General features: G+C 57.7%; 1 protein-coding gene across 1 annotated transcript; it reads left to right on the forward strand.

Moving 5' to 3' along the window:
- Nucleotides 1-6,287: 6,287 nt before the first annotated feature.
- On the forward strand, nt 6,288-8,106 carry LBHD2 (LBH domain containing 2). Its single transcript, XM_045901826.1, has 2 exons — nt 6,288-6,356; nt 7,942-8,106. Exons 1-2 carry the CDS (start codon nt 6,288-6,290, stop codon nt 8,104-8,106), a joined length of 234 nt encoding a protein of 77 aa, XP_045757782.1.
- The last annotated feature ends 4,966 nt before the right edge of the window (nt 8,107-13,072 follow it).

A 13,072-nucleotide genomic window follows, 5' to 3' on the forward strand; every position in this document is an offset into this window, starting at 1 on the left:
AAGTGTGCTTTGCACTGTGCGCGCCCACCTGCGCACCCTTGCTCCCTGGGACTGCCTCTGTTGGTGTGATTCTCTTATTATGACATTTTAAAAACTCTGAAATCTGGGGCGCCTGGGTGGCTCAGTCGTTAAGCGTCTGCCTTCGGCTCAAGTCATAATCCCAGGGTCCTGGGATCGAGCCCCGCATTGGGCTCCCTGCTCAGTGGGAAGCCTGCTTCTCCCTCTCCCACTCCCTCTGCTTGTGTCCCCTCCCCCCACCGCGTCAAATAAATAAAATCTTAAAAAATAAAATAAAAGCTCTGAAATCTGATTATTTGCATTAGAGAGAAACGTCCTGAAACTTTGTGCAGTCAACCAATTCTGAGGGGCTGAAGATTTAGTGTTGGTGCCAGACAGGTGGAAATTTTATTGAGATGAGACAGTCAGCAGAAGGGGAGGGAGGTTTTCTCCAGCCAGACCTTTCCTCAACCATCTCCGCCAATTCATCCCTTAGCCGGTCCTCTTCTTACCTGCGGTAATTTAGTTAGGACCCTTAGGGCCAAAGGCATCGAGGCTCAGGCCTGAACCTGCCTCTCGAGGATCAGCATGTGAGGACAAAGAACAGCCCGATGCTCATGCCACACCTCAAAATATTAAAGGTTTCAAATTAACACCCCAAAGCTGCCGTGTTGTCACTACCCTGCCGAGGCCATCTGGGAGTCTCGGGTGTTTTACCCGAGAATGGCCGCAAGAGGGCACGCAGAACAAACCTTCTTGGACCAGAACCAGGATTCCACCCGCCCTGGGTACCCCCAGCCCAGGCAGCCTGCCCTCACCCCCATTCAAGCTTTGGAGGGTGTGTGTGGTAAGGGGGTGGATAAGGGCATAATTCTAGTCTCACCGCGGCCATCAATGTGGGAACATCAGAGATCGTTGGTCCTTACTCTTCACTTAGTCCACTCTACCCTCCCACTACATCGGTAGGGACTACAGGTCCAGAAAGGGGCAGGGCCTCCCAAGGATACATGGCAAAGGCTGGGTGAGGCCAGGACACAAGGCTCCTGCCTCCAGATCTGCCCATCTCCTGGTGGAGGCCGGGCGGGAGGAGGAGCAGCCCCATTGGAGGCTGGAGGCAAAGATGGGCCCGAGGCTGACTCTGCGGGCTCAGATGCGGGCCTCCAGGCCTGTCTTTAAAGATACTCCCCGTCCCCAGCCTGCTGCTCCACCACCAGAGCCTTGGCCTCAAGGGCCTTGAGCACTTCCTGAGAAGCCTGTTAGCAGCAATCCCCAGGAGCCGTGAGGCCCTTGTCAGCTAAAACCTTGGATGATAACCAACACCCTAGGTGACAGCTAGCACCCTCATTAACAAGTAGGAAGAGCAATTCCTGCCCCAAGTGGAAAGTGGCCTTTTGGGGGCTGGGGGGTGTAAATGGGAGCATGCCAGCATGCACTTTCCTGACACAGGGTGTCTAGGTGTAGGGATGGTACATTTGCAGACATGGCACCACCCTGGCGTCGCTGTGTGACCTGAAGGCAGGCCCCTGTCCTTCTGGTTCCCCGGTTCAGGTACTCCTCAGTGGAGAAACGCATGTGGAACTTGCTTAGAACTTAGCTGACTGGGATACTTACCTGCCTAAAACCCTCCTAGAGCTCCCTGTTGTCATCAGGGACCCATCATCAGGGACCTATCCCTTAGTCGGGTGTTCCTAGTCTTGCACGACTTCTGCCAACCTCTTTTTCCAGTCTTACCCCTCTTTACACCCACATCATCAGGTCTCCCAAACTGCAGCCTCCGTGGCCAGATCAGGCCTCTGCCGATCCTGCTGTGATGTCCCCTCCTGGTCCTCCCCCTGGGAAACTTGTGCACAGAGCTCTGGCTGTCCTATGGCCAGAAGAGGGAGGCACCAAGGTTTAGACACAACATATATTTTTACAATGACACTTCTCTGTCTGACTTGTTTCTTCTTTTTGGATCATCAGATTGTGAATTCATCAGACCATGAATTTGGATGGGATCTTATTCATCTCGATGATCCTAGAACCCAGCACTAACGCTGAGTAATACATGTTTCATATTTATGTTTCATATTAATATTTATTAACGCATGTTTAGTTTATGATTGAATGGGTGAAAGAATGGTGAGAAGATAGGTGGGTGAGTGAATGATTGGTATGAGTGGTAGAGAGAAGTGAGAAAAGTTAACTGATGTTTATGTGTATGGGTAACAAGGATATAGGGGTAATGGATGAATGCATGGCAGAATGATGGATGGGTGAAATACTAGGTGAATGCACGGTTGGTAGGGGATGAATGACTGGATGGAGAGGTGAATTAATGGATGAGAGATGGATGCAATGTAGAATGTGTGTGTGCGTGTGTGTGTGACGTGGATGAGTGTATAGATAATGGTTGGATAAGTATCGGAAGCATGGTAGAGGGAGGTACTAGATGGTGGATCGATGGAAGATGGTGAATGGTGGATGCATTTATGTAATGGTCATTGGTTAAGTAATGAGCAGATAACTAGACTATAGATTGATAGACGGAGAGTGGATGGATGTAGACAGTAAATTGATAGACTGATGGATACTGAGAGAATCTATAGAGAGAGGATGAATTACAGATAATAGGTGGTGGATAGTGGATGCTTGGTGGATGGATGAATCATGGAAGCATGGATGGATGGTGGATAAATAGTAAGTGGATGATTAAGATGGATCTCTCCATAGAGAATGGATGGATAAATGGCAGATAAATGTGAATGGATGTATGGTTGAGGGATGGATTGTGAATGATGTACAAGGGGTTGAATGGTGCATGAATAGAGAAAAAGATGGCAAATGAATGGTTGCTAGGTCAATGGATAGTGGTTTGTGTACTATGGGAGTATAGGTGGAAGGTAGGTAATGAAAAGATAATGAATGGGTGGATTCTGAATGGATGATTATGTGATGAATGGATGATAATTAAATGACAAATGGCTACATCTCAGAAAATGGAAGGATGAAAAGTGAAAAGTGAAGGAGAGGATGGTGGAGAGATGGTGGATGGACGGTAGATGGTGAGTGGTGTATGGTAAATGCATGGTTTAGTGTATAAATGGAGGAAGATGGGTACATGGCAAGTGAATGAATAATGAAGATGGATATTAAATGGATAGTGAGTAATGGGTGGGAGCTGATGCACAGTTGATAAATGGATGGATCACGGATGGATTGTAATGGTGGATGGATTATGGTGGTTGAATGCTCACTGTTATTCTCTATCTCCAGCACCTAGAACAAAAGTTGGCACATAGAAGGCACTCAATAAATTTTTCTATAATGGATGAATATGGATGGATGGTAGAAGATACCTGAATGGGTTTTGGATGAATAGTGAATTATGGCTGGATGATGGGTAGAGGATATTTTGAGATGGACAATGAATGGATAGATATGTGGTGGATAGGGATAAGAGTTGGGTGGATGGTAGATGGTTAGTGAGTGGATGGATGGTGGGTCATAGTTCATAGAAATATGAATGGAGGAGTGATGGTGATTGGTAACTGAATTGTAGATGAGACGAATTGTGGCTGATTGTATAGATGGAGGCTAGTGGATGGGTAGTGGATAAATCCAAGTAAATGGGCAGTAGATAAATGATAGATTGATTAATGACAACCAGACCTATGGTAGGTGGATAAATGAATGGTAGATGGATAGTGGTTTAATACTGATGGAAAGCTGTTAGTGAATGATGCGGGGGTAGGTGGTGGATGGATGGATGGTGAATTAATGTTGGACTGATGGGTATTTTTGTGGTGTATGGATGCTTAGTAAATAGTGGGTATGGGTGGCGAATGGATGGATGCGTGGCTGAAATGAATACTGGTTGGATCATGGGTGGTGGTTGGGGTTGGATGGCTAATGAATGTGGGATGGTGATTGGATGGTGATTGGTTGGAAGAGGATTCCTGAATAGGTGGTGCATGGTGGATAATGGTTGGATGAGTGGATGCTGAATGGTGGACTCTGGATGTTGACTAGAAGCTGGATGTTAGATAGAGGATGGTGGGTGTTAGATGTTGGATGGTGGAAGGGTGGGGAATTATGTGGATCAGAGGTTATGCACCTTGGCCTCAGGCATCAGGTCTGTACACCAGGCTGAACGCAACTGTCCCAGGACTCTTTTGTTCCTCTTTGGGAATGGGATTGGGGATGAAAATGAGCAGGAAGCAGAGCAGTAACACACCCTGCCCCCACCCCGTTGGCCATCCCACTTGTTTTCCTTCTCTTCACTCCTTCAAATTGGAGGGTGTCCTCCTTCCTTGTATCTGGCCCCATTGAAATCTGACCTCCATCCCAATTCCTGAACCTCGAACCTGAGGCTTGGGGTCTCAAGTGACTGGGATCAGGTTCTGGGGGATGCTGTTTTGTCAAAGGGAGGATGCGGCCGGGGTGCTACCTGGGAGCTGGGGCTGGGAGCGCGGAAGCGCCCCGGGGCCTGAGTGTGAATGAGGGGCCGGGAGCGCGCGTGTGGGCGGGGAGCGCGGGCGAGGGCGGGCGGCAGCCAGGGAGGGCGAACCCAGGCTCGCAGCTCCGAGCCCAGCCTGGCGACCCGGCGGGAGCATCCTGCGCCGGAGGGTGAGTGTGAGCGAGGCGCAGGGGGCGCCCCCTCCCCACACTAGTCCCAGCCCTCGCCCCCGGTGCGCCCTGGCTGGGAGGGGAGAAAGGGGGGAGTTTGGGGAGTTTCGAGTCGGAGCTGCCCCGGGGAAAGAGGACGGAGTGGGGGCCGCGCTCAGCTGCCGGCTGCGGACGCCGGGCTTCGGGCGAGGGTAGTGCTCCTGGGGGCCGGCGGAAGTGTGGGGGGTGGGAGTCCTTGAGGTGCGGATGCTGCCGCTGGCGCTGGACCCCGGCGCGGGACAGCGGGGAGGCAGCCCTTAGAGACTTGCTGGCTGCCTGCCTGGCCCCTGGCTCAGCCCAAGGTGACAGCTCTGTCATCGGCCTCCCTCATCTGTCTTTATCCCTCTGTCTCTCCGTCTCTCTCCCTCTATCTGTAGGGTCCCTCTGGCTCTGTTTCCCTCTTCTCTCTCCAGTCCTGTCACCTCTGTTTTGTCTCTGTGGCCAGATGGTTCTTCTGCTTTCCCTCTGGGCTCTTTCTCGGATCTGTGTGGATCTCTGAGTCCAGTCTCTTGGTCTCTGCCCTGGCTGCCCGGGGCTCTAGCTGAGGTTCTGAGTCCTGGGATGGGTTTCCAGGAGGGGCTCATATGGAAGGACTGATGCGGGAGCATCGGCTGGGAGAGGGAGGGTAGGCGCTCACTCTCTCCCGCTCTGGGATTGGGTGGAGGCATATGGCCCCCTCCCAGCCTTCCCTGGGTCTCAGTTGGGACCTGACCAAACTGAGCTGGGTGTTCGGTGAAAGAAAGCTCATATCCCAGAATAACAACCCTCCGCCTCTGCTGGTGCCCACAGGACCCCTCCCCCACAACCAGCAAGACTTCACAGGCATTCCATCCCCCAGCTTGCTGCTCTCCCTCTGCCCAGGTCCCTCCCAGCACTCCTGCCCCTTGCCTGTGGCCCCCTGCCGCCTCCCAGCCAGACCCCTCCCCCATTTGTGCCTCCGGCCAAGTGCAGGTGGAGAGTCCAAGGCTGGTGCCTATGAGGCCTATGAGGCCCACCAGGGCTTCTCTTCCCGAAACTCTTGCTGTGCTCTCTCTGGCTGGGCTCCCTTGCCCTTGTGCTGGCCCGAGTGGGCATGGCCAAGTGCGGCAGGATGCCGGTTTCCCTTTGGTTGTGGGTATCGAGGGCCTGGCCCCGAGTGGGTGTGGGGTGTCCGCTCTCAGAGAGGACGTGGCCACCTTTGCCTCTGGCTGACTTGAACCTGACCCCCGCTGCTCCCAGCCTCCTGGCTCAAACCCTTTTGGGTCCCCAGATCTCTTGCCCTCGCCTAGCTGTTCCCTGTCGCAGACATCTCTCCTCCCCACTGGCCTGGCTGCCTCCTGCTCAGCCCCCAGGCCTCAGATCAGCTGACCGTCTTCAAGGAAGCCTTCATGGGTCTCAAGGCTGAGTCAGCTTCTCCTGCTCTGCCCCTGCAACCCTGGGCATGGTGGGTGGTGCCTGTCCAGGGCCCCCTCCAGTGGTGGGTTTGGGCGGGGAGCAAGGGTACAAGAGGTCCAGCTGAAGCAGGGGGCGGTGGGCCCAGGGTGGGGTGGGTGTAGGCTGGAGCAATCAGAAGCTTCCAGGAGGAGAGTGGACTCCAGTATCTGTCCCACAGCAGACACCTCGTTTCTCCCCCTGTCTTCGTGCACCCCAGCAGTGGCAACAGCATGACTGCCCCCCAGCCTGCCATGCCAGAGCTAAGTCCAGTGGAGGAGGCTGGAGGCCCAGCAGGAAAGGTATGCAGTTGGGGCCCTGGGGCGTGCCAGCCATGGGGGACAGGAGCAAGCCAGCCTCAAGCCCTGGCCTGTGATTTGAGGAATGCCTCAGTTTACCCATCCGTGTGAGAGAGGCGGTTGCTCCTCTCTGGAAGTCTGCTCCATGAAGCAATTGAAGGCGAAGCTCACTGGCTTCCTCAGCACCACTCCTGGACCTCGAGGACTCTAGGGTTTGCTCCCCAAAGCAGTTTGCTCTCTGCTGGGTGAGGCAATGCCAGAGTCCTCTGCCCTGGTCCCCTAGTTTTTGGGGGCCGTGTTAATGCAGCCAAAAAGTGAAGTCCTGCACGAAGGGTGCAGTCTTGATGTTCTGCATTCTAGAGCTGGGACACTGTCATCGTTAGCACTGCTGGCGGGCAGGGGACCAGCCCAGAGTCACACAGGGGCCTCCCTGGCAGGACAGATGGATGCCAAGCCTTAGAGCTCCAAGCACCGCTGGCTGGACCTCCCCCATCCCAGTGGCACACTCTGGGCCGAGGAGCGCCCCGGTTGGGGGTCAGCGGGCCTTCACAGAGGAGGACAGGGAGAAGAACGGCAGGTGGGGAGGGATTCCAGGAGGACCCGCAATGCTAGCAGGAGGAGCCGGGATGGTCCGGTCGCTGAGGCGTGGCCAGGTCCCTGCACTGCCGTTCCTCTGATTGTGGAGATGTCCCAGCCCCATGGGGTTCCCTGCGGTACCCGGTGGAAATGCCGATTCCTGGCCCCCACCCTGAGAGTCTGGGCTCAAGCCCGGGAATGTGCATTTAAACACATGTTCAGATGGTTCTGCTGTGGGGGTTCCGAGCCACTTAGCAAAACCCTGCAGCTGTGTGCCTGCTTTTCCTCAAGGCGCTCACGCCATTGGGGGAGGGGGCCAGGCACCAAGCAGGTCTACATCGGAGAGTTGGGGGGTGGGGAGCTCCAGGAAGGGGGGCCCTGCGGGAGCGGAGGGACGGAGGGACGCGGGACAGTGCAGGCGTCGGCTGCTGTGCAGCTCGGGCCTCTACCTTGGAAGGCCTTGAATGGGAGGCGGAGCTGCTGAAGGCACCAGGAGGGCCTGGGGAGGCAGCCCCCGCACACTCTTGTGGGCACCGAACAATGAGCCCAGAGCAAGCCCAGAGAGCCTCCGGTTGCCATGGTAACAGCTTCCCAGCTCCTCTGAGCGGGGGAGGAGACCAAGAGCCCAGCAGGGAAGACCCCAGGAAGGGGCTGCGCAGGATACAGGAGGCAGCTGGGGATGCACAGAAGCCCTGGGCTCACTCACCATGTGGCTTTGGCCTCTCTGGTCTCAGGCTCCTGTCTGTGAAGCGGGCCTAAGGGCTGAGCCCAGATGGATCCTTTGGTGCCCCAGGTGCTGAGTGCTCCAGCCTCAGGGGTGGGATGGGGGAGGGGCCAGCACCTGCACAACCCCGCCCCCGCCCCCCCACAACCCCGACCCCCCTCACACACACCTGAAGCTTGGGCAGGGAGGGCCCCTGATCCTCCCAGTGAAGAGTGCAGGACAGGTGTGGGAGGGAGCAGGGAGCCCAGGGCTCGGCATCGCCCTGACCGCTGCCCCCCCTCCCTGCAGACTGCGGCAGGTGCCCGGGACAAGGGCCCTCGGCTGGGCCAGCAGCTGCCCTCAATTGTGGTGGAGTCCAGTGAGGTGGGTTCTGTGGAGAGTGGGGAGCTGCATTGGCCCCCAGAGGGCGCGCTGAGGGCATCAGCCCAGAGCCAGGTTGCTGCTGGTGAGTGAGGGGCTGTGGGCGTGCCAAGAGAAAGGTCAGAAGCAGGGGCTCCTCCTGCCCGCTCCTGCAAGCAGGGCCCTCCACCCCTCCCATGTGCCCATCCTCCGAGCCTCTGTGTGGGCACCTGGGGGCCTCCTGGCCTTGCCCCTCTCGTTGTCCAGTGCCCCCTCCCACCTGCACACAAGGACCCTGTGTGTTGTGGTGGCCGCAGGCCTGGCCTGTGGGAGGTGCCCATTAAGGGTCTGTTGGACCCAGGACTAAATGCTCCCACTCAGAGTTCCAGCTCTTCTCTCCCTCCTGATTCATTGCCTTTGAGACAAGTGTGATTCAAAGGGCCTGGGACAAGTGTGATTCAAAGGTGAGGGGATGGGTGCTAAGCAGGCCTGACCCAGGTGCCCATGATGTGGGGAGATGCGCCAGCCTGGTAGCAGGCTCCCCTGCTGGCCATAGGTGCCTGGTCAAAGGCCAAGGGGCTGCCAGAGCCAAGGAAGCTTCTGGAAGGAGGAGGATGTGTGGGCAGGAGAGGAGTCTTCCAGGGGCCAGGTGTGAGACAGGAGAGACAGCAGGCTAGCCAATGGGGGCCTCTGTGGAGGGCACATGAGGGGCGAGCTGTGCCCTGGGAAGTTTCGTGCCCTGGGGAGTCTGTCTCTTGAAGAGGAAATGAATTTGGCCTCAGCTGGGGCCACCTAGCACCCTCTTGCCCTCTCCCCCTCCTCCGATGTCAGCCCCCCAGCAGCTTGGGCCCAGAAGGGGCCTGTCCGGGCCATAACCCCCACCTTTCCCCAAAGCCCCCTCAACCTCTGTCAGGTTCCAGCCAGGGCCCAGAGCGGCACCAGGGACCATCCCTTGGGTAACCACTGGAACTTGGGCTCTGGGGAGGGTCTCCAGGGGGGCCCTGGACTTCCCCTCAATCTGCCACCTCCTCGCTCTGGTAGACGTGTCAGGGGAGGGAGTGCTCCTGCTCCCAGAGCCGGGCCTTGCGGGGCCGTGCCTGCCCTGCCTGGCTGAAGCCCCCACCCCCAGACCGCCCATCTCCTTGCAAGCCTATCAGAAATGCAGCCCCACCAACATGGAGGCCTTTATGTTTCTGCAGCCCCCTCACCTAGGGAAGCACCAGAGAAGACTCCAGATGACACCAGCCGTGAGCGGGCCAGCCGCAAGGACCGGGCCCCCCAAGCCCCCCAGGGAGGGGACAGGGACATGGCCAGATTCTACTGGGAGGCGGGGCCCTGCAGACCCTGCCCCTGCTCACTGACAGTTGACAGGGCCTCGGCCCCAGGGTGGCTGGGCTGACACGTGGAGCGGGGAGAGCCGAGCCGCCGCCTCGGCCTCACGAGGCCTGGCCAGGACCACAGGCCTGCCCTCTCCCATCCGCAGCCCAGGTCTGGATCACACCCTCCTTGTCCTGAGGTTTGAAGCAGAAGTAAAGGCCCTTCCTGGTGGCTGGCGGGCACGTTTGCTAGGGACTCGAAGGGCTGGGGACAGTTTTGGTTTTGCCATGGCCTTCCAGACAAGGGCCGTGACTCGGAGCCCAGGCTGACCAGGCCAGAGTGCCAAGTGAGTGACCACTTGGGTGTTCTACACTGGGAGTGGGGTGGCTCGTGGGGCCGTCCAGGGGCTGTGGAGTTTGCTCCTCGGGCTCCCCTGCCTAGAGCCTTCTGCTCTGCTTGGCCTCAGCTGGGACCGCCCAAGGCAGGACCAGCTTCCTCCAGGTGGCCCTCCCACCTCTCCTTGGGGCCTCCAGCTCTGGCTGGACCCTGAGGGCAAGATTCCTTCCTCTCACACCCCTCCTCACTGGGTGCATGGGGCACAGGAATGGTCCATGGGATGGGGTATCCTATTCCAGGCTGGATCTCATTAAATCCTTGGAAAAGTCCCACTTTGCAGATGAACACACTGACGTGTGAAAGAGGCACCCAAGGCTCATCCTGGCCCCAGCTATGACGGGATCCCTGGGGCTGAGTGTGGAGGCTCCTCTTCCTGCCCACGTGAGGGTTCTGTCCCTCCATGGGGTCCAGCGACATTGTCTCTTGGCTCTGTCCCTCTGTACAAGGGGAGCCCTCCTGGCTGGTTGGGGTTAGAATGGGGGGCAGAAACCTGATCACTGCCTGGGCCCAGGTGTGCCGCCCTCCATCCCATCCTCCCATTCTGGTCCCCTGCCCTTGGCTAGCCTGACCCAGGCCAGAGGAAGCTCAGGGCCTGGCAGGAGGCAGCCCTGCATAAATGTTAGCTCAGCAAAGTCCTCGGGCCCAGGCCGGGTGGGACAGGGCCCTGGTGAGCTCAGAGGGGCAGGCGGGAGACACAGGCCCTTCTGTTCTTTCCTGGAGGCCTTGTAACCTCAAGGATGAGTAAGGCGCTTTCCCCAGCACTCCTTCCTTCTAAAAATAACCCACCCCCCAAATGCAGGAGAGGTGGGAGGCGGAGGTGCGGAAGTTTGCCTGGCAGCCTGTTTTAATTTCAACCCCGTGGTCCCATGGGCCACGTCCACAGTCCCAGATGTCTCCGTAGTCCTCCTGGGTCTCTAGTTTAGGAGAGGCGTTGGACTGTCCTTCCAAGTCCTTCCTGTCCTCCTCCTCCAGCCCTCCTGTGGTCCTGCAGGGACATGGGAGGGGGGCAGACATTTCACAGGAAGCACCCCAGGACTTGCAGACTGACACATGGGACGTGGGGCAAGGGACTTGAGCAAACAGGGATGATTTCATATTCCTGGTGCGGAATGTGAGGTGGGCCAGCCAGGGTGTGGCCTGAGATTTACTGAGATTTGGGGGCCCTCCCAGGCCCAGTGTTACACCCATTTATATAGGACTTTCCCAAGGTCCCACAGCTGACAAGTAGCTGAGCTGGGACAGAATCCAGGTCCCCCTGAGCCCCAGGCCTGAGTGGTACCCACAATGGTGGTAACCACCATAGAGCCCACCATCTACCAGGCAGGCCTTGAGTGGAGGTGACCCATAATTGGAGGTCCCAGGACTTTGTGGTGCTCAGGGAGCCCAGGGGTGGGGGGAGTCAGACCCACCGAGGCAGTCCAGTGGGGGCAGGGCAGAGCATCTGTTTGCCCCACCGAGCTCGGGCCCCCAGCCTGCAGGACCCAGTCCCTTGAAGACAGGGCCCCCAGCCAACTCACCTTCACTCGCAAGGGCTTGTGCCCGTTAGGGGGCGGTGCCCCGAATTGGATGCCCGCCCACCCTGTAGCCCCGCCCGTATTCCCTGAGGCCCCGCCCCCAGCAGGCAGGCGCGCCCGACCTGGGGAAAGGGCCTTGGGAATCAGCCTTTGGCTAGAATTCTGGCCCCGTCTCACCAGCTGCGTGGCCGTGAGCAGTTCCTACGCCTCTCGGAGTCGGTGTTCCAGTACAATGAGGGTGGAGGGTGTTTGCTCCACAGAGGCCCTGGGACTCCCACTGAGGAGTCCCGGGCAGTCACCGTGGGGTGTCCCTTCTGTCTCTCGGTTTCTGACTGCTGGAGACGTGGGGGACAGGAGGCCAGCGAGCAGACCAGCCTGAGCTAGGGGGAAAGACCCCTCCAGCCCACAGGGCTTGAGCTGGGACTCTTGTGACCCTATTTCACAGAGGGGTACCCAGGGCTCAGGGGGCTAATGACTCAAATGGGAAGCCAGAGGGCTTCCTGGAGGAGGTGCTGGTATCTCTGCGTCCAATCTGGCCTGTCTGCAGATGGCAGTGGGGTGCTGCAGCATCTCAGGTGCCTTCCAATCTATTATGGGCTGGATTTTGTCCTCAAAAAATTCTTACATTGAAGTTGTAACTCCCAACAGTACCTCAGAAGGTGACTATATTTGGAGATAAGGCCTTTAAGAAAGTGACTAAGTTAAAATGAGGCCATTAGGGTGAGTCCTAATCCCATATGACTGGTGTCCTTATAAGAACAGGAGACACGCACAGACACGCACAGAGGGACGACCGTGTGAGGATGTGGGGAGAGGATAGCGTCTACCCGCCCAGAGAGGGCTCAGGAGACACCTGCTCTGCTGACACTTGGATCTCGGATTTCCAGCCTCCAGAACTTTGAAAAAATAAATGTCTGCTGTTTAAGCCCCCCAGCCAGGGGTACTGTGTTCTGGCAGAACCCTCGGACACTAACGCACGAGCTTGTCTCCACCTGCCCTCCTCTGCCCCCTGCCCCAGTGGCTCCAGCCTGCTTGGGACAGGCCTGGATCAGTCCTCCTTGGATTTTCCCTAAGTTTTTTCCAAGGATGCTAGCAGCGGAATCCCCCCGTGAAGACATGTGGCCTGCCTCTTCTGGGAAGTCTCGATGACCCTCTCCACAAATCATCTCCAGCCTGATCCACTGTGGAGGAGGAGGCCTGTGCTCACAGCCTCGCTGACCCCTGCCCAGAAGGCCATCCCTCCTCACCCCTGAGGGGAATCCTTCTCTCCTTTAGCCCCCTTCCACGCCAGCTCCTGAAGCCCTCTGGAATGGCCTGTGGCTTCTGGTACTCCCTTTGCTGTCACTGTGACATCCTCCCCAAACCGCCCTCACCCCCAGTGCCCCGTGGCCCACGTTTCTGCGCTCCTGGCTCTCGATGCCAGGCAGGGGCTCTCAGGATGAGCTTGGCACACAGGCCCTGGAGGGAGGGCTACTTCCGGGTTGGGGTGCTGTGGGCTCATGTCCCCCTCCCACACCCCGCGCACCCCGGCAGGCCGGCGCCTCTGGCCTCTGGCCTCAGTGTGCCCCCAGAAGGGGCTGTCCAGCAGTCCCTGCAGGGTCCCTCCCCCACTGCCTTGAGCCGTGAGGGGCTGCCCCTCCCCTCGCGTGCTCCCTGAAGCCTGAGCCATGGACGACTAGGAATCAAAGGTTGGAGTGATAGTGTCTGGAATGGAAAGGGAGTGGGAGCACTTCTGAAAGTGAAACTACGGGGTTGGAGTGGGGGGGTGGGGCAAGGGGTGGGGCCGGTGGGCCCAGGGCGGCGGCGCAGGCCAGGCCGGGAAGTCCCAGCTGTTGGTCACTCACTCTCCAACA

This window comes from Mirounga angustirostris, unplaced genomic scaffold (genome assembly GCF_029215605.1).
Source record: "Mirounga angustirostris isolate CCGP_5_RB_7025 unplaced genomic scaffold, mMirAng1.0.hap1 SCAF_9, whole genome shotgun sequence".
In the NCBI taxonomy this organism is placed as follows: Eukaryota; Metazoa; Chordata; class Mammalia; order Carnivora; family Phocidae; genus Mirounga; species Mirounga angustirostris.